We start from the raw sequence: 22,436 nt of genomic DNA, 5'->3' as shown, positions 1-22,436 counted from the left end.
CACGACAGAAGCTGCCGTCACGTCGATGATACAGGAGCTGAATTTAAGGCCCTGAACGCGTCGACAACGGCGACGAAGACCTTTGTCTTGGCCAGAAAGCTGCACTGGAACACACCGCAAAGACTACAAAGAGGGGAAAAGCTGCCATGTCCTTAAACGTGGATGCATTGATTTTTATGTCACTTGAGGGCAGAGCAACAAGCTGTAAACACAACATTAACATATTATCATCTCATCCAGTTGTGGCGAACATGTCAGCGAACAGACTCCTAGTTACACATCCAGCAGACACAGAGCAACGTTAGCACTCATTGGGAGTCGTGTTTCTGGAACATCTGGCTTTTCAGCTGCTAAATGTAAAACTAAACGTAGTTAAATGACGCTAAAGTGCTCTGTAGAGGGGAGGAAAACTGCAATACTAGAGTCCTCTTTCACATTAAAGGCCCAGACACACCGAGCCGACATCAGAGAACTAGCAGCGATGAAGGCCGACCGTTGAGTCGCCTCACGTCTCCTTTGTTTTGGCCAACAAGTTGCATTTGAACACACCGCAAAGACGACAGCCGACGGCCAGTTAGCACGTACGTTCTGCTCCTGCGTGAGAGGAAATAACTCTCCATACCAGCAGGTAGTCTGTAGTCATCATTCAAAAAGAGAAACCTTGGCACTTTATTAATCCCCAGGGGGATATTAAATTTTTTCACTCTGTTATATACAGGACACACACACATGCAGAAACAGGACCTATATACATGCGTTAATGAGAGAGATGTCAGAGCGAGGGGGCTGCCCCTGACAGGTGCCCCGAGTAGTTAGGGGTTTGGTGTCTTGCTCAAGGGCACCTCGGCAGTGCCCAAGAGGCAAACTGGCATCTCTCCAGCGACCAGTTCACACTCAGTACTTAGTCCATGCGGGGACTTGAACCGGCGACCCTCTGGTTCCCAAGCCAAGTCCCTATGCACTGAGCTACTGCCATCAACCATGTCATACTAGCTTATCGGGAAGAATGATAAATATCGCTCCAAAGTTGAGCTAAATTTTGGCGAGGAAAAACTGTCATGGTCATTTTCACTTGACATCTGACCTCAAGATATGTGAATGAAAACTCTGAGATGAACAGAATGATCTTATTAGATAAAACAGATGTTGACAAAAAAGGTAATAAATCGCAACATATCTTATCGCAATACTCAGCGTATATCGTATCGTCATTCCCACCCCTAATATCTATCCATTCTTAAATAAGATATGTGAAAACATCACGGGGTTACAGTAGGTTTACTTCACTCTGAAGATTTTATAATTCATGATTTATTACCATAACGTTACAGGTTTTATATTGTTGTTTTTAATAACACAGACTGCAGCACATTATCATTATTACTACATTAAAAGTGTAATATGATTGATTCTAACACAGCAACAATAAACGTGTCAATAATGCAGCTGAACGGAGACCATAAACACACACACACACACACACACACACACACACACACTAAATCTGTGTCTCCCAGTCCAGTGCACACACACACACACACACACACACACACACACACTACACTAGGAGCCACTACATTCATCACTGCCAAGGTGTGTGTTTAGTAGCCATGTTGGCTGCGGAAAGTGCTCCATCAAATTGACTTTCCTGACATATGGTGTGTGTGTATCTGTGTGTTTATCAGCGTGGTGTGTGTTTGTGTGTGTGTGTGTGTGTGTGTGTGTGTGTGTGTGTATGTGTGTGTGTTTAGAGGCAGAGTGATGATGGCGGTCAGAGAGATGAATAAGACTGATATTTGATTTGACAAAGATATGCAGCCCCGACTCGTCTTTCAGCTCAATCTAACAAACACGTCTTCCAGCCTGTGAAGAAAAAAAGGGTCAAGGGGTCAAAGGTCAAGGTTGACTTTATTATCTCATCATAGAAACCCTGTCAGACCAGCCAGAGAGCCAGTTTGGTGCTCGTAGTGTTGCTGTAGATTACGTTATGGTGCCTGCTGTGCGGCTGTGAAACAAAGAGATATACGACTTACATAGAATTTCATTACGTTTTGGTGCCATTAATACGGAGCTGAAGTGTTTATTAATGACCCGCAGCTTCAAACTGTTTGCTATTTGCATACCTCTGGCTTCTGCACGCCCGCGTGTTTCTTTTGTTTGCTCCTTGTAACAGGTTGTAAATATGCAGTTTACAGTTTTCATGAAAAAACAATGAGGCTGGCAGCAGCCATGAGCGTAAACAAATCACACACACACACACACACACACACACTGATATAAAAACAGCTGCTGCATTATTGATGGCGTCTGAGGGGTGTGTGTGTGTGATTCAAGATTTAACGGTGGTTGTCTAACACAGTGGAAGGCTGTCTGATGTGAACTGTGACATACAGAACATACTCTCACACACATGATCATCTGAATATTATTAATGTAGTTTATGGTCTTCATACAGAAGATCATTTAAGTCATTTAAAAGTGGAAACGTTCTGCTTTCACAGGCTGCTCTCATACAACCTTCTTAGCTATACTTGAAAAGTAATGCACTGTAATTTGTATATGTATATATATATTTATATATATGACAGCATTGTCTATTTGTCACTTAACTTCCATACTTAAGTAACGCCACTTTTGTTGTTATTTTAACCCAAACTGCCATCTTTTCCTAGACCTAAGTAAAAGGGATGGGCGAAAAAAATAAATTCACGACTTCCAAAAATAGATTTTTAACAACTTTTTTTTACTGCCGCGGCTGTCTGCTTTGCGCGCACTGAATGCACCACATGTATGGAGGATGGAACCTGCCAACATCAAAAATCAATCAATCAATAAATAAATGAATCAATGAATAAATAAATAAATAAATGTCATTAAATGTAGCAGAAATAATATAAAAAATAAATGTAGAATAAATTGATATTTCTGTTTTAATTTGCTTCTTCATTTATTTATTTTTGTATACATTTTTCTAGTCTTCTGTTTATTTTCCCCTTTTATTTATCTGTATTAATTTTTTTAATTTATTTCTTTTTGCATTTCTTTTTAAATTTATATTTATTTTTAAATGTATATATTTATTTATGTATTTCTGCACATTTATTTATTTATTTCTGCACTATTATTCCTTTGCATTTCACCCCTTATTTTTTCTCTAAACTTATTTATTTATGTATTCTTTTCTTTATACCTTTCTTTTTGCATTTCTGCCTCATTATGCAAATGAGGAGGCTGTCACTCAACGTGTGTCATCATGGGGTCATAGACTGACTATATGATAGCCAGCTAGCTGCACTCCAGTCTTCATCCTTGACTCCGTACAGCGGGTCGTCGGCCTGCTGCTGCCTCGTACCTGTAAAGCTGAACTGTTTCGCAGACCGAACCCACCGCCAGTCTCATCCCCGAGGGTTAGCTTGTTCAGGGTGGGAACCTCCAGGCTGATGGCTCCGGAAACGCACCAAATCGAATCCTGACCCCAAAAATCGAAATCAAATCACGAGGTAGCGAAAAATTCACACCCCTATTCACCAAGTAGTTTTGTTGCCTAAACCTAAACAAGTGGTTTCCTGTGAAGACAGAAGTTTATTTTGAAAAGACTGTATGCATGTAACGAGCAGAAATTGACACGTGTTTCTGGACATTCGTAGAAAAATGCATGAAAAATGAGGAATAACTGTTTGTAGGATATCATATGAACCGTTGTATGAGGGTTCGTTGTTTGGTGTGATTGCAAAGACCCCTCTCAGCGATGCCTCCTGGCGTCACACAGAGTCGTCCTCAGTCTGCAGGTTTCTGGACAATCTCACCTCCCTGCAGTTCAGCACATCACTCCGGTCCATTCCCTCTATAACAATGCTGCTTTTAGAAACATGGACTGTTGCACTGTTGCTTTTTATGTCAGCGTGCACCTGTTGTCAGTGGTTATATTACAAAGTAGTGTCAAGACGAGTCTCCATGTGCAGCTCTATGAAAACATTCCATCATGCATTTGAGGTCCTGCAGTGAAGCGGTTATATCTGGCACCGAGCGGCGTATTGAACGGTAGAAACAACACACCTGGTTCATAAACAACAAATCAGTGTTTTATGGTGGTAAATAAAAAGGGAAATGCATGCATGTGTCTCCCATACGGCCCCTGCTCTGGTGTTTACATGCCTAAAAGTTGTAGCTCTAGTACCAATCTGTGCTCTGCCGAGGTAATGAAGGGTACAGTTATCTCGCCCAGTGCTTCTATGAAGTTGGAAAGATTCAGAATATGAAAGAATGGTAAAAAGAAGGTGGAGATATCCTGACTTTCAATCTCCAAATACACAGCATCCTACATTTCCCATGATGCTACTCAATAGTGTCTTTTTCAGGCCTTCCCTGACGATTATTTTCATTATTGATTAATTTGCAGATTATTTTCTAGATTAATAGTTTTGTCTATAAATTGTCAGCCCTGAATGCTATGCCCTGGTTTATTTCACAACAATGACCTGCTAGCTGTACATTATCCCGCTTATTACACCACTACTTACTTAAGAAATCAATATTTTGCCACAAAAACGGTCCTCCAGAGTCCAACATCAGAACTGCGCCCATAGCAACGGTCTGTTATACATAGCAACGGTCTGTTATATACATAGCAACAGTCTGTTATACATAGCAACGGTCTGCTATACATAGCAACGGTCTGTTATATACATAGCAACGGTCTGTTATACATAGCAATGGTCTGTTATACATAGCAACAGTCTGTTATACATAGCAACGGTCTGTTATACATAGCAACGGTCTGTTATACAAAGCAACGGTCTGTTATATACATAGTAACGGTCTGTTATACATAGCAACGGTCTGTTATACATAGCAACGGTCTGTTTTACATAGCAACGGTCTGTTATACATAACAAGAGTGTTATACATAGCAACGGTCTGTTATACATAGCAACAGTCTGTTATACATAGCAACTGTCTGTTATACATAGATGCAGTTTGTTATACATAGCAACGGTCTGATATACATAGCACTGGTCTGATATACATAGCAACAGTCTGTTATACATAGCAACGGTCTGTTATAAAGAAATAACAGACTGTAGAACGCCATGATTGACCAATCAGAATTGAGTATTCAGCAAAGCAGTGTAATAAAACATGATAAATGTCTATATATGTAAGCTCTGAAAACAAGTATTAAATAGAAAATATTACAGTATTATTATTATTTTAATTGTGGTGAAAAACCGTGACAATTTGAATATTGAAAACCGAGACATTTTAGCGTGTTACAGATATTTGTGGGGACTCGGGACACCCAGCTCGCTGTAGTGGAGGTAGTATTAGTAGTCTTCAGTGAAGTAGTGCGTTCAGAGCTGGTATTTGAGCAGCAGCAGTAGTAGTGTGTTGTGTTGCTCTTTAATACAGATATGAAGGTCTTCAGTATTCTGCAGCAGTCAGTTAGTCTTTGATGTTCATATCATGGCAGCAGGAGTCAGAGCGTCTCTCCCTGAAGGCTTTCACCTCACACAAGAGACCAGAGTCTAACAAGTCTCTAACACTGGGACACGCTACTGACACAGTCAACACACTCTCACACCGAATAACAGTGTTTGTTTAAATCCGTGACAAAATATTTGATTCACTCATACATTTACATACTTTAAATGCTGGGTCCTATTGTCTGTTTGTTTTGGCTATGCATATGAAGAATCCATGCATTCGGTATGGTGTCAAAACAGTCTCCTAAGTATTCACAAACAAATGTGAAGTTATGTAAGAAGTAAGAAGTATGAAGTAGCATAAAATGGAAATACTCAAAGTATAAGTACCTCAAAAATTGTACTTAAGAGTACTTGAGTAAATGTACTGCAGTCTGACAGTCACATCGTCTGACAAGGACAGAGGATGAAGGAACATAATGAAATAAAACGTGTCACACCTCATATCAGTCTCTCAGGGTGATGTGCTCCGTTAATGTAATATTTTCTCCCACCTACAGTCCCCCTGTGACAACGTGTTGTTTCTGATGCTGGTGAGAAGTTTCCTCTCTAACACTTCAGAGTGTTTTACTGCAGAATTGTTTCCTTCTCTCTCTGGGTAGCTACTTTATTTCAGTGAGCGACCTCCAGGTCTGAAAAGTGAAGCCAATGCTGAAGTGCCTTAAACATGCATCTTCGCATCTTTCTAACAGCCAGCAGGGGGCGACTCCTCTGGTTGCAGAAAGAAGTCTGATTGCAAAAAAAACAAGACAGTTTGAGAAATAACATCAATACTACAACATCACAGTTAGTTAAGGTGCTGTGAATGTTGAACTCAGTGCTTATAGCAGCAGGTTTTGGACATTTGTTGACTCTTCTTCACTTTTACTGAAAGTTCCTGGTCAGCATTAAGCTTTCATGAGCAGTCAGGAGGGGGACAGTCGTGGTGTCAAGAGGAGGAGCAGCTTGTCATCTGCTATCTCGTCCTCACTTCTTCCTCCCGTCTCTCAGTTACACCCGACTACTTACACTCACGTTACATCACCACCGCCCGCCTTGATCTTCTTCTTCTGTTGTTCCTCATCAACACAAACACACAATACAGCTGCTGCTTCCTTTATTCTGGAACACAGTTAAGAGCTTAACTTCAGAGTGTGTATGCACATCTTATACTATTTTATACTTCAACTCCACTACATCTCAGAGGTAAATACTTTTTACTCCACTACATTTATTGAATAGCTTTATTTACTGACTACTTCCTGTCCAGTGAAAACCACGTATCTCCAGATGTGTCCTGACGTAGGTTTCTGCATGGCGACGCTGCTACATGTACAGTATCCTTATAGTCAGTGTATTAACATTATATACAGTAACTTAGATGGCGGACGGCCATGGGAGCGAAGCAATGTACTGCTGTGGACGCCGCTTTAGTTCGGATCGATGCAGCGGTAGAGCAGCAACTCCCCTGTTCTGCGAGGTAAAATGACTGTTTTTGTGAATGGAGTCTGGTGGCGATATAACATCTTTTAGTTCCCCGTTGGAAAGGGCTGTCTGACGGCGAGGTAAAGCTGTGAAAATATTCCCAGAACGCAATTTAGCGTACAGACATGAGAGTGGTATCGATCTCTTCATCTAAGTCCCTGCAAGAAAGTGAATAAGCTTCCAAAAATGTTGAACTATTCCTTTAAGTCTTTGCAGCATGTCGTCTGCATGTGAGTGCATTATGTAGCCTAGGTGATGGCTCATTAATGATCAGGAGCTCTCACTACCTATACGTCCTATAGGTGCCTTTCACTCACACACATGCAATCAGACTTAATATAATAAACTATTGAAGTGCTCCTGGTCAAAGATGGTGTGTTATAAAAGCCTTAAAGACAACCCACCAATCATGTGACACCTGTTTCATCCTCTTATTGATCTCCAGTCTCTCTGCCGACACTTTTACCGACATCCCAGCTCTGCTCTGCAGACATTAGAGCTGTCCTCTGTCTGTGTTTATGGAGGGTAAAGGATCCTGAAGGCTTTTCTCTGGGACCCGGTGTCGCTGCCCTCTAAACTCTCCTGATCCCCCAATAACATAACCCTCAGCTCCGGTGTCAGACCTCCCTCCTCGTCGCCCTGAGTGAGGAGATGCAGAGGGAGGTGTCGGGTTCTCCCGGTCTGCAAACACTGTTCAAACTCTTTCTACTCTTTCTATCATGTAGCACATCTGTGAACCTCTGGGATGTGACCTTCTGCGATTAAATCATGAAAAAACATCATGATACAACTATTTGAAGTAGCTTGAAAGCACCGAGACGCTGACATACAGCTCCAATCGGTTCATATAAAACAATGTTTATGTGAGGTTAATTTGAAAATAGGCTTTAATTTTGAAAGGTCAGCGGGAGATGTTGTCTGCTGGCATTTGTTTGATCAAAATAATTATTTTTTAGTGCTGTTGTTGTTGTGGTTGCTGGTGTCATGATATCAGCTGTCTCTCAGTATTCATATTTTTTATAATTCCGTATGAAATGACATTATAATAATAATAATATTAATATAATCTTTACTGGAGCACAAACCCTTGATGTTCCTACTCCATCGTACTGAATGTGGTGTTGTTTTGGACTGATGATTGGACAAAACGAGACATTTGAAGATGTCATCCTGACATTTTTCACGTTTTTCCGATGTTTTATAGACCAGTCGATTAATTCATAAGTAGGGCAATACTTTTACTTGGAGTACTTTAAGGGCATTTTGCTGATACTTTTACTTCAGTCAGCTTTTGAATGCAGGACTTTCACCTGTAATGGAGTATTTTTTATGAGACGGAAGGAAGGAGAGAGAGAGAGACAGAGAGTATCAGAGAGAGAGGGAGAGAGAGAGAGTGTGTGTTAAAGAGAGAGAGAGAGAGAGAAAGGGAGGAGAGAGAGAGAGAGTGTTAAAGAGAGAGAGAGAAAGGGAGGAGAGAGAGAGAGTGTTAAAGAGAGAGAGAGAGAGAGAAGGGAGGAGAGAGAGAGAGTGTGTTAAAGAGAGAGAGAGAGAGAGAGTGTGTTAAAGAGAGAGAGAGAGAGAAAGGAAGGAGAGAGAGAGAGAGAGAGAGAGTGTTAAAGAGAGAGAGAGAGAGTGTGTGTTAAAGAGAGAGAGAGAGAGAGAAAGGGAGGAGAGAGAGAAAGAGTGTTAAAGAGAGAGAGAGAGTGTGTGTTAAAGAGAGAGAGAGAGAGGGGGAAAGAGAGAGAGAGAGAGAGTGTGTGTGTTAAAGAGAGAGAGAGAGAGAGAGAAAGGGAGGAGAAAGAGAGTGTTAAAGAGAGAGAGAGAGGGGGAAAGAGAGAGAGAGAGAGTGTGTGTGTTAAAGAGAGAGAGAGAGAGAGAGAAAGGGAGGAGAAAGAGAGTGTTAAAGAGAGAGAGAGAGGGGGAAAGAGAGAGAGAGAGAGTGTGTGTGTTAAAAAGAGAGAGAGAGAGAGAGTGTGTGTTAAAGAGAGAGAGAGAGAGGGGGAAAGAGAGAGAGAGAGAGAGAGTGTGTGTGTTAAAGAGAGAGAGAGAGAAAGGGAGGAGAAAGAGAGAGTGTTAAAGAGAGAGAGAGAGAGTGTGTGTTAAAAAGAGAGAGAGAGAGGGGGAAAGAGAGAGAGAGAGAGAGAGAAAGGGAGGAAAGAGAGAGAGTGTGTTAAAGAGAGAGAGAGAGAGAGAGAAAGGGAGGAGAAAGAGAGAGTGTTAAAGAGAGAGAGAGAGAGAGAGAGAGAGAGAGAGAAATAGATAGAGAGATAGAGAGAGCGAGAGAGAGGAGGGAGAGAGAGAGAGAGAGAGAGAGACAGAGAGAGAGGGAGAGAGAGAGATAGGTTAGAGAGAGAGAGGGAGAGAGAGAGTCACAGAGAGAGAGGGAGAGAGAGAGATAGGTTAGAGAGAGAGAGAGAGAGAGAGAGTCACAGAGAGAGAGGGAGAGAGAGAGACAGAGAGAGAGAGAGAGAGAGAGTATCAGTATCAGGTTCCAGCTCTCCTCTCTGGTTCTGGTTCTCAGTTCTCGGATCAGTCTCTCTCAGAGCCGCTGCAGCCTCCGGAGCAGCCGGATGATGCTCTGCTGCTCTAACCGGAGTCTGGATGACAGGACAGCAGTGTGTGCTCGGTGTTTACCGGAGGAGGACGTTTCTCTCCAGTGTGTGCTCGGTGTTTACCGGAGGAGGAGGACGTTTCTCTCCAGTGTCGGTTTAACGGGATTATATAAGTAACTAACTCTTTGCTCCGGGCGCGTCTCTGCTGCGCTCCCTCTGAACCAGACGAGCCGGTAGAGGACGCGTCTCTGCTGCGCTCCCTCTGAACCAGACGAGCCGGTAGAGGACGCGTCTCTGCTGCGCTCCCTCTGAACCAGACGAGCCGGTAGAGGACGCGTCTCTGCTGCGCTCCCTCTGAACCAGACGAGCCGGTAGAGGACGCGTCTCTGCTGCGCTCCCTCTGAACCAGACGAGCCGGTAGAGGACGCGTCTCCACCGGGTAGAGAGATGCCTCCTCTGCCGCTCCTCAGCGCTCCTCACCGGCTGCTGTTGTGACACTTTGATGCTTCACACATCTGGTTCACAAATATGATGAAATGGCAGCCCCGGAAGAAGGTGAGACTGCTGCTGGGTTTTTTATTTTTATTGTGTTGTAAAGTGATTAGAAAACAAGTGAAGACATGAGCAGGGACATACTGTATATAAAAAGACCCAAACAAAACTAAACAAAACAAAACTAAGGCAACACAAGGGGATAAAATCACTAGCCATACCTAATATAGTATAGAAACATGTTATAATAATATGTGCAACAATTAACTGATAATAAATACTTTGCTAATGTAATATAAGTGATAGTAGTAATAGTAATTATTTCATATTACACAAACTACTGATGAAATAACAAATAATTGGTAAAAAATTATTAATTATCATTTTATTGTTTGTTAACAGTGAAATAACAATTAAGTAAGTTTAATTAACTATCATCCTTTGAAAGTGTTTTTTTTTAGTAAAAGTATAAAGTGTGTGTGTGTGTGTGTGGATAATGGGTGTGTATTTAAATGAGGCTGGATGGTCATATATGACATATATCTACTCTTAAACACATACAGACATCCTTCCTTTTATGTGTAGAGCACAGGGGGAGCAAAAACAAAACAAAAAGCAAGTAAATGTGTAATATATATATATATATATATATATAATACAGTATATACACATACACATATATATTAATAATATAAATAATAATAAAGATGATGATGGTCATGATAATAACATCAATAACAATAATATTACCAACACTTACAATAATAAATGAGATAAATAAATAAATAAATAAATAAGTAAATAATAACAATATTAAAGAGAAAATAAATAAATAAAAATAAAAATGTTTTAAGTTAGTTCGAAGGTGAGCGAGCTGCTGCTTTTAAAGTCCACTTTTTAGTCCAAAGTTGTGTTGGAATGTGGTTGGATGTGTGACCGGGATCAACAGGGCTATTTAAACCCGCGCACACAGCGCATGGCACGGACACTTTATTATAAGGATAAGCCTTTAATAGAGCGCGGTTCACAAAGACACTGCAGCTACATGTCTGTGAGGGATTATTGCAGGATTAGACAGGAGATGAAAAAATATTCCATAAAGTCTCTTTAAGCTGCACATTCAGCAGCTGGAACACTGTAAACCAGCTGTATAGTCTATTATAGAGAATTAAACATGACATCAAGGTCTCTGGAGGAGTTATACATACATAGAAGATATTTAAAAGTACCATAAAGCCACTATTTAATATTCATCCCCTGAGACATCTTTCTTTGTGACTGTGCCCCTGCTGTGTACATCCATGTTTAAGACTTAGAAGAGAAGTGTGGCTTTGACACAATTAAAAAAGAAAATTAATTGTCAACAATATTTGATATTCCTTAATTTTTTTTGTGTGATCAAATTTGATTGATTTTAAAGATATGCGATATCGGAAATTATTCAACAAAAATTTATATATTTCAAAACAAAACATTAATTGAAAAAAAATAATAATAAATAAATAAATAAAAATGATACAATTATTATTAATAATGATAATAAGAAATTCCCCTCCAAAAAACTATAATATATATATATATAATAATACATAAATAATTAATTAAAAATGATACTATTATTACTACAAATGATAATAAAAATATCCCCCCTCCAAAAAAATTATAATAAATATATTTATATAAAATAAAATAATAATACATAAATAAATAAATAAAAATGATGCAATTAATAAGGATAATAAGAAATCCCCCTCAAAACAATTATAATATATATATATATATATATAAAATAAAATAAAATAATAATACATAAATAAATAAAAATGATACAATTATTACTAATAATGATAATAAGAAATCCCCCTCCAAAAAGTTGTATATGTATATATATATATATACATATATATATATATATATATATATGTATATATATATGTATATATATATATATATATATATTTGGACTTCGTAATTTTTTTTTATTATTCTTTTCTGTCATTTGTTGTGGTTTTAATATTCATTATGTGGAAAAATACAATCCAAAATATAATTGGATTGTTATTACTAAAATAAAAAATAAATAAAGACAAAATAAAGAAGTAAATGGAATTTTTTCAGTACATGTAACTTAAAATTGTATTTAAGTACTTATTTAAATCACTTTTTAAAACATACTTTTAGAAACTGGCCTTTCAGTGATGTATTTGTTATTTTAACGTGTTTTATTCAGTTTTTTATAGTGTTCTGTTTTTATAGTAAATCACTTAGTAACTGTGTTTTAAGAAGTGCTACATAAATCACGTTTGTTATTATTAGAAAGGGTTTCATCCACCGCTGGTTAGCATGCTGACGTCAGCATTTAGCTGGAAGTTCAGCCTCACGGAGCTGCTGGCGTAACTGAAGCCTCTCCGTCTTGTTTCTGTTTAAAGTAGGAGTAACTCTCCTCGCTGGGAAGGAAAATATGTTTGATATTTTAAAACCTCCTCCGTCTACTGAGTGGGTAGTGTGAACCGGCGTGGGATTTCATGCCTAACCACATTTGTCTCTGGCTCAAAGATCACAGGGAGCAGCAGCAGTCGCTGATCTTCAAGTGGTGGATCCAGCTGTAATAACTGGAGGAGCTCCCAGTGGGGAGACGCTCCGCTCTCCTCCAGTGGGAGGCTGCTAACTGATAGGGCCAGACAGTCAGCTGTTAGTGGGCTAATGGCAGTGATGAGAGGAGAACAGGAACCAGACATTCATCCTGGATCATTCACTGTAAACAACAACAGTTGTTTGGATGTTTGGGTTGTGTGTTTGCAAGTGAAGTAGAGAAAGTTCTGCAGATATTTCCAGGTCCATTCTTGTATTTTAGGTGGAAAAATGGTGGAGCAACACCTACTTTGCACAGAGGCAACACCAGAAAGGTGATGATCCCACTGAGCTCATACCTGTTCTCCTGAACAACTTTGTACAGTATGTCAGCTATGTTTGTCCAATTTGACCTCGTTGTCCTGCTGCTTTCATGTTTGGTAATCTTCTCAGAAAGATGCTTCAGATCCTGAAAGTCTGCTCTTGACCAGGTACCACCTCCTCCGAATGATAACGCATACAGGAAGCTAAAAAAGCATTTCCTCTGACAAGCTAACAGATAACCATTTTGTCCTGGACAACCACTCCAATCCGGAGAATCGGAGCAGCGGGGGCGGTATTGCATTCGCTTTACCGCACCGTTGTGACGAAAAGAGAGCTGAGCTGGAAGGCAAAGCTCTTGATCTACCGGTCAATCTTCGTTCCTACTCTCACCTTTGGTCATGAGGGTTGGGTCATGACCGAAAGAACGAGATCGCGGGTACAAGCGGCCGAAATGGGTTTCCTCAGGAGGGTGGCTGGCGTCTCCCTTAGAGATAGGGTGAGAAGCTCAGTCATCCGTGAGGGACTCGGAGTAGAGCCGCTGCTTCTTTGCGTTGAAAGGAGTCAGTTGAGGTGGTTCGGGCATCTAGTACGGATGCCCCCTGGGCGCCTCCTTTGGGAGGTGTTCCAGGCACGACCAGCTGGGAGGAGGCCACGGGGAAGACCCAGGACTAGGTGGAGAGATCATATCTCTACTCTGGCATGGGAACGCCTCGGTATCCCCCAGTCAGAGCTGGTTAATGTGGCCCGGGAAAGGGAAGTTTGGGGTCCCTTGCTGGAGCTGTTTCCCCCGCGACCCGACTCCGGATAAGCGGTTGAAGATGAATGGATGGATGGACAACCGCTCCACGTTAAATCTGGTTATTTTAACCAGAGGTTTGGTTTGTAATATCCCGCGGCCAGCGGTCACCAAGGTGTTTCATCTCAAGTTTTTCAAAAGACAAACTTTCAAATGTGTCCTGTAGAACAGTGATTCTCAAAGTGGGGTCCGTGTCACTCTGTCAGGGGGTCCGCAAAATCATTTGCTATAATATATTATATTGTGCTGCATCGTTAAAAAATGCATATCTGCAGATGAGCATATGGAGTACATTACTCCCACCCACGTTAGCTTTGGGCCAATAGAAACTCTGATACGATTGTGACCCATCACGTCAATCCGTCATGAATCAGTCACTTCACTCAGTATGCAACAAGCCGTTCCTGCTGCTTAGCTTATTAGACAGCTGCTTAGCTGGCGAGCATGGACAAATATTTGAGTCAGTCCAGTTAGCGTCAAGTGACGCTAAAACCAAACTAGCTAAATTGAGAGAATATGACGATAGTTATATTGAGCGTCGGCGACAGGAGAACAAAATGTGTCTTCAGGTGCCGGCGGACGAAGCCATGAAGCCGGTCAAACTAAAGCGACATCTGATTACAAAGCACCTGGAATATCAGGGTAAACTAAGTGGTGTTAACATGATTCAAACTAAAATGTCTTTCTGTTAATCTCTATCAAACAGGTCTGACGTATTTAGGTTGAAAAGTTTTATAATACAAATCGTTTCAATGGCATCTAAGAGTACAAATGGTAGTAAGCTTTATGCTTAATCGTTTTACGATTATGTTGGGTACCTTGGAAAGTGTTCTCCCCTGTAAAGGGACCCTGGGCCCAAACAGTTTGAGAACCCTTGCTGTAGAAGATAATCCACATCGTTGATCGTGACCACAGCTGCTATCTTCTCTAAATGAAATCACTTTACCAAAGTAGATGTTGCACCGAGAGGAAACAGGCTATAAATAGGAAAGACGTGTAGAAACAGACTTTCCTGTGAACGTGACAACAGAGATTGTCGACAAAATGATTGAACCAAATGTGAGAATCGTGCATTTAAACGGTGTTGGCGTTTAAGAAGAGACGCTCGGTTTCTCTGCGTAGACTTCCATGTTGACCCGACACCTCGCTCTGGTTTACATGTATAACAGCCTCAGGATGCTCACAGGGTGACGAAAGCCTCTGAAACAGACTCAGCGGTCTGCTTTTAGGGAGTGTTTTCTGTGTGGCTGCAGATCTACTGTACAGTTATCGGCCTCCTGACGGCCTTTAAAAATCCAGCGCAGTATACTTCCTTTAAAAAAACACTTGTTGTAATGTTTATAAAAGCATCGTGTTGAAGCAGATTCTTATAGCGTTTTATTTTGAAGACACAAACACTTTTGTCTTCAAGCTCTTCTGTTCCAGCAGGAAGCAGAGGGAATGAGGCCAGTCGCTGTCTGTAACGTATTACTTTATTTAATGATGTCAAGATGCCATTAAATCAATATTCCCTTTTCTGCTCATGTACCGCAGATGAGAGACGATGCATGTGCACAAACACATGAAGCTGGTGCAGATGCTTCACAGTTTGCTTGTGTGAGCTGTTTTTGCTTCTGGGTCATCTTATCTGAAGAATGAAATGAAAATCAGGACGGACAGAAGGAAGGACGGAGAGAGAGAAAAGGCAAATAAAGTGTAGAGATGAGGATAATGTGCCTCGTCAACCAGGCTGGTCTGTGATCAGCCATCTGAACCTGGTCATCTTAATGTAGGAAGAGGAGGAGTGAAGGAGGAGGAGGAACAGTACGTGATATATGTGGTGTATCTACCTTTATCATATGGTTTGAAACATGCAGTTAGATGGCCTCAATTACATTTTCATATACTCTGGAGTTTCATCTCTTAATGAGCAGGTGTATTTGTCCTCATTAGTACCTGATTTATGACTATTTATCCCTCCTTGACCCATATAGTCTTAATCCAACATCTCTATGAATATTATGTGATATATTTCAAAGTGTGAGTATGTTAAAGCACAACTGTATTAAACTGTGTTAGGAAGTTTATTAGCCAAGTATTAGCCAAGTATTTTTCTTAAAGCTGCACTAATCTCTATTTTTATATAAATAATGGATCAAATAAATATGTGATGTGAAAGGGGTCGCTCGTAGGGATGTCACGATACATGAAATTTAGTAGTCGATACAAGTGAAATACCACGATTCTCGATGCCCACTTCAATAAAACTTTAAAAAAACGAAACAATAAATCCCGTGTACTTCAACATCCACTCCTTTATTACCGTTTGCATGCTGTTTTTTTGCAAATGTATTATTAATCCCTGATGATACGCATCAAGTTTCTCGCCCAAATCTAAATTTTACAAGATTACATTTGAACATTATAGCGTTATAATTCACCTTCGCCCAATACTCATTTTTAACGAATAGAGCTTGAAGGCATCATAATGTAACTCTTGGTGACTTTAAATGAAACGCGTGAGCTCGTGTTTACAACATGTGAAGTCGAATCTTGGATGTACAAACTGGGAAATGAGAAAGTTCCACTGACTTTCAGTCCCTAAGCTTCACTTCCCATAATGCAACTCAATAGTGTTTTTTCTTAGGCCCTCCCTTCGCACTTCCCACCATCCACCTCGCCCTCTTCCCTACGACTTGCAGTACAAAAACTTAGCGCTCAAAACATTGCCACTATAAATAGTCCTGGCAGCAATTATGTTTCCCTCAAAACGTATTTGGCAAAACTAATTATTAGTATTTGAATATAGTTTCTAGCAGAAAGGGTGAGATTTGTGTTGTATTGTGTTTTTTTAAGAGACCTTTAATTTCAATTTAATCCCAGTTGAACAGAGATCAATAATGTTTGAGGCACCTTTGTTATGTGACATGTGAGACTTGTGCTGTATATATACTGTATAATATGTATAGTGTGTGTTTCCACTTGGAGCTGATCCAGAGCTGTATTAGATCTCAGCTTCATGAGTGTATTGTTGACAGTCAGTGTAACTCCCCTGAAACAGTGCAGAGTGCAACGTTGCTTTCAGGGACTCTCTTCTTCTCTTCTTGTTTCCAGCGTATGAAATGAGAAGTTTCTCTCTCTCTCGCTCTCTGAGGCATTGCTATTTTCCCAGCAGGAGTTCATGAAATTTCATATTCTGTTCTGCTCGGTCGGATTGGCAATGCGCTGGGTGTAATGTGTTTACTTACAATGCAGCTAAGCCGCTTAAAGCTACACTCCTGCCTCTGATTTCAGACTTAGCCCTCCAACTAAAACCCCCTCTTTGCACGAGGGCTCAGCCAGACATATTGTTTGAATGTGTCCACCGAATAATCACCACATTCTTCTGTAATCCAGTGGAAAGATGCACTGCAGGCTACCAAATCTGAAACCACTGTCTGAGTGCTGTAATGTGCTGCTGCAGCGTGTGAGGATGAAAACTCAGAGGGAACAGACAGTAGATGTCATTTGAGTCCATCAGTTGTAGTTCTTTATTAGGCACACCTGTTCCATTGCTCGTTAACACAAATAGCTAATCAGCCAATCACATGGCAGCAACTCAATACATTACGTCATCTAGAGGTGGTGAAGACGACTTGCTGAAGTTCAAACCGAGCATCAGAATGGGGAAGAAAGGGGATTTAAGTGACTTTGAACGTGGCATGGTTGTTGGTGCCAGACGGGCTGGTCTGAGTATTTCAAAAACTGCTGATCTACTGGGATTTTTACGCACAACCATCTCTAGGGTTTACAGAGAATGGTCTGAACAAGAGAACATATCCAGTGAGCGGCAGTTGTGTGGACGGAAATGCCTTGTTGATGTCAGAGGTCAGAGGAGAATGGGCAGAGTGGTTGGAGATGATAGAAAGGCAACAGTAACTCAAATAACCACTCGTTACAACCAAGGTCTGCAGAATACCATCTCTGAACGCACAACACGTCCAACCTTGAAGCAGATGGGCTACAGCAGTAGAAAACCACCCGGTACTAGCAAGGTGTACCTAATAAAGTGGCCAGTGAGTGAATATAAAAGGAGTGAAAACTGAGTAAAAACAGTTGGGGTTCAAAGGGTTAAAGCTTTCCTTTCACATTAACCAGTACAATTTGTGTCTCAGCCTAGAAAGGTTTGAAAGGATGAAGCAGGTGATAGATGTAATATTTCTGTCTTTGTGCTGGCTGTAATTAAAGTTTCAGATCTAGTTTTTAAACAAGGTTAAATACACGAGGAGTTATTGGTATTCAGATCAACTCTTAATATTCACAACACACCGGAGATATTTAATGAACACATTAGTCAAAATAGTCTTTAATGGACGTCTATTTGAGCGGAGAGGAGTGGATCTGAATAGAATCACATTTAAAACGCGTCCTTGTGTTGGCTGCTTCTCTTCCTTGAGTTTAAGAAGCAGAAAGTGTTTTTTGCATAAAGGAATTCCCTCATTGGTGACCAAAGCTAGACTCTCTCTCTCTCTCTCTCTCTGTGTAACGCATCTCCGAGCTGAGAGGACAACGTTCGTCATGTTGATAGAGCTCCAATATCCTCGGGACATGTCTTCGTTTATTTCACGCCTATCAGCGCGTCTGTTCGTAGAGATACTGTCTCCTACTGAACCCTTATCTGTCCCAAGGATGATGTTATTCCCCGTCTTTCCTCTTCTCGTTTCAGCTGCTCCTCCCTCCGTCTTTACACCGCTCTCCGGAGAGGAGGAGCACGAATGAAACTGTTTTACTTTCATGTAAGCAGAAGATAGACAAGAGGAGGGCTGTCACATAACCTACACCACCACTACTACTACTACTGCTACTACTACATTCTGTGTTTTCATCTGTAACCCCACTACTACCACACAGTCTCTCTCTGTAGCTCTTCTACTGTACTGTACAGCCACTGAACCAGAACAGATGTGCAGCAACATCAGCCCGCTCTCACTTCATCTATCCACAATGACTCACTTTATCTGTGAATGTGTTTAAAATGTGCGTCCACTGGGCTTTTTCCTCTAAACTCTCTTCAGCTGTGCCAAAGTGGCTCCTCTCAGGGCTTTCACATTCTTCTGTGCTGCAGCTTTTTTATATATATACACTACCATTCAAAGGTTTGTAATCTCCCACCACAAAAGGTTGGAATATGTTTCAATTGTCATGCTTGAGCTTGTAGAAAGTCCTCTTTACTAATAGATGTTATTTAGTTTAGTACACGGAGAACAAAACGCCGTCCGATGGTTCAACCAGACGGACAACTGAAAGAGACAAAGATCCCTCTGAGCACCAATTGAATCAGAATAAATCAGCAGTCATTGGTGAACGAAACTGGAAGCTGAGCATCAACATGTGTGCAGATTTAACCAGGAACAGCTTCCTGTTTCAGTGTCAACGTCACAATAATGCAGCTTAGAACAAGCTGGAATTAACAGCTGCAACGTGTTGCTTTAGCAAAGCTCTTCTTCACACTTCACAATAGAAATAGAAGGTTAGTCTAGTTCAGGGGTCAGCAACCTTTACTATCAAAAGAGACATTTTAGGCAAAATAAAAAAGAAAAAATCTGTCTGAAGCCGCAAAACATTTAAGCATTGTGATGAAGGTAACACAGTTTATAGTCGAAGTATATAGTATATAAGTCTAATGCAGTGAGGACCAAAGAGACAATGTACTACGGAGTATTAGGGCCACATTGAGGGAAAAAAACATCTGAGATTACGAGAATAAAATCATAATATTACGAGAATAAAGTCATAACTTCACGAGAAAAAAAGTCGTAATATTACGAGAAAAAAAGTCGTAATATTACGAGAATAAAGTCTTAACTTTATTAGAAATAAAGTCGTAATATTACGAGAAAAAAAGTCGTAATATTACGAGAATAAAGTCATAATATTACGAGAAAAAAAGTCGTAATATTAAGAGAATATAGTCAGAACTTTACGACAAAAAAGAAAATAACACGTAAAATTACTACTTTATTATATTATGACTTTATCTTGTATTTTTTTCCCTCAATGTGTCCCTAATACTCCGTCGTAACATAGACCTACAACAATGATAAATAACAATTAAAATGTAAATAAAAAACAGTTATTCATTTCCATTTTTATAAATCCACAGGGAGCCACTGGAGAGGAGCTAAAGAGCCGCATGTGGCTCCGGAGCCGCAGGTTGCTGACCCCTGGTCTAGGGTTAGCACTACTGGAATATCATCTGAACATACTATGACCTGACACATCCCAGTTTAAATCTCTTCAATCTGACTGAGTAGACTGCAGACGGCCAAAAGAAAAATAACTAATTCAACATTTGTTGAGCCGTTGTGGTTGTAGAATCAGAAATGCAGGATAAATAAATCTTGTATGTGTCTGTGGTCACCCAGAGCAACGATAGAACATCATATCTGTACAGAGACCGGACCAGACTCTGTGTAGAAACCACAGACTGTCTGTGGTAGAAACAACAACCTCGCTGCCGTATTTATGACTTTATGTTGAGTGTTGATGGAGCAGCTGCATAGCCTGGCGCTGATCCATCCAAACTCCATTCAGAAAAGTTGTTTGCTTGTCGTCTTGCAGACAGACTTGACAAAGTATGTATTCAGACTTTTTACAAATCAACATCATAATGGAGTTATATCGGCATCTTTCTGATCCGTTTATTCCAATTACATCACAACACAATCTGTTTATTTTGGCTTCATAATGCAGCAGTGACGTGTGGCTTGCTAGATACAGTCAGTGCAATGGCGCTGTAGGTGAATGCAGCTCGCCGCCGGGTGACGTTATGAACCCAGACATTTGATTGCGGAAATGGCAAGAAAGAAAAGCGATAATTTGCTTCGCTCTTGGTGTGAACAGCATAACTAAGTAGTTTTGCTTAAACCTAAAGAAGTAGTTTCCTGTGAAGACAGAAGTTTATTTTGAAAAGCCTGTATGCATGTAACGAGCGTAAATTGACACGTGTTGCTGGACGTTTGTAAGATATCACTTGAACCGTTGTATGAGGATACGTTGTGTGATTCAGTAATGATTAAGTATTCTCCCATCATGCAACACTGTGGGGATGTCGACTAAACGGAAGTTTGAATCATTTCATTCTTCTTCTTTTGGGGATTTCACATGTTAATAAAACATTTGGTGTCTGAATTATTCTGTTTTCATCTCTGTTAAAATTGTTATTATTGAAGGAAAGAAGAAAAATACAGCATGATTCATAACGTTTGAACAGTCGTGTATATTTTTTTTAAAGTCATGTAGTTATTTGTGATCATTTGGTCGCATATTTCTTTGCCCACTAATCGTGGTGTACCTGCCACAGTGAATAAATGTGGCTCTTTTACCTGTAATGTTGGCAGAGCCTCGTGTCCCTAAACAGCATCAGGTGGGAAATGCTTGTATGCTCCGAATATGTGTGTGTGTGTGTAGATATATGTGTGTGCTTTATGAGGAAACAAATGGGATTGAACCATCTGGGAGGAAGAGAGAGAGAGAGAGAGAGAGAACACCTTTTAAATGTTTTATTTAAATGTGGCACTGGAATGAAAGATAAGCTGCCGTCATTATTTTGTCGGTGCAACACTCAACACAACCTGCTGCCCAGTTCGCTCTGTGTGTGTGTGTGTGTGTGTGTGTGTGTGTGTACATATTGTTAGGCTGTGTATGTACTCCCACTCTATTATTCATGTTTGTGGGTGATTATCTTTAAGGGAAATTATGGTATTTGTCAACCTGATAGTTATTTTTCCAATTTTTGTTCATTTAATCCACTTGTAGATATTAGTTGGGACCAGTTGCTAGGCAACCAGCGGAGACTTCAGGGATGTTACTGGACCCGAGTCTAAAAGTGTGTTCCAATCCGCGTACTTCTGTACTTACACTTACTACTTTGAGTGCATAAGTGCGTTCACACTGGGAAGTACGGCAAAATGCAGTGCAGTCAAAGTACCCGGATGTTGTACTCAAAACGGTCAGATCGTTGAGTGTGGAACGCTGGACACTTTCCACACTCAACTGTCGCCATCTTGGCTACGTAGCGGAAGGGGCGGAGCCACGACCACTATTCAAACATACATAGATAACAGAATAAAACAATACGGAAACATACCGGTGCATTTTCAGACAACAGGAGGACACATGGTAGGCGTAGGTGACGACGTTGGAAACGTAGTTTCCACTCTGCTTTCATTTTTTTCAGAAGATATTTTGGCGGGTAGCGAGCCGCGGTGAAATGTTGCGATCGTCATTTCTGGTCAGTGCGCCGCAGAGTATTCGATTTGAGACGACCCTACCCCGCTGAAATTTACGCACTACTCAAGTGAGTACAGAGTGCACAAGGTGCACTACATTGAAGTGTACTTCTGGAAGTACGTGGATTGGAACACACTTGTCAGACTATAATGGACATCAACAGGAAGTCCATTTTTTTCTGTTATCTTCCTCCAGTGTCTCTACTTCTCTTCTCCTCTCTGCAGCGTAGTCATAAAGCTCTGTGATGATCACAAATTCTTCGCTTAGGTTGAAATATGTTCATCATGAATGTTCAGTCCGTTCGCATGAAAAGACGTATAAATGCCACGATAATGCGCAAGGCGTTTAGCGTGCAGTAAGTGAACCTTTCTTGATATCCGCATGTCATTTGTCATTCATGTATCCTGTACTGACTGCAATGTAAACGCATCCGTGTATAAATGCTACGGTAAGAGTTAGTGACGTAGTATAAAAAGCGAGAAAGACCACCTATGGACCCGTGTC

The 22,436-nt window shown here is 40.6% G+C and overlaps 1 protein-coding gene across 3 annotated transcripts in view; it reads left to right on the top strand.

Annotated features, from left to right (window-relative positions):
- The window catches only part of ttc28 (tetratricopeptide repeat domain 28), a 136,837-nt gene that overhangs the window by 30,977 nt on the left and 83,424 nt on the right, over nt 1–22,436 (top strand). The window contains exon 1 of one of the 3 annotated variants that reach the window (XM_037752667.1): nt 9,897–10,054. The exons of the other annotated variants lie outside the window; for them this stretch is intronic. Coding sequence (XP_037608595.1) covers nt 10,028–10,054 — 27 coding nt within the window. The 5' untranslated portion in view covers nt 9,897–10,027. Of the gene's footprint in view, nt 1–9,896; nt 10,055–22,436 lie in introns of those variants that run through there. 3 annotated transcript variants of the gene reach the window in all.

Source organism: Sebastes umbrosus, chromosome 19 (genome assembly GCF_015220745.1).
Source record: "Sebastes umbrosus isolate fSebUmb1 chromosome 19, fSebUmb1.pri, whole genome shotgun sequence".
Lineage (NCBI taxonomy): Eukaryota > Metazoa > Chordata > Actinopteri > Perciformes > Sebastidae > Sebastes > Sebastes umbrosus.
Note: the sequence above shows the minus strand (reverse complement) of the source record. Positions and strands in the feature narration are given on the sequence as shown.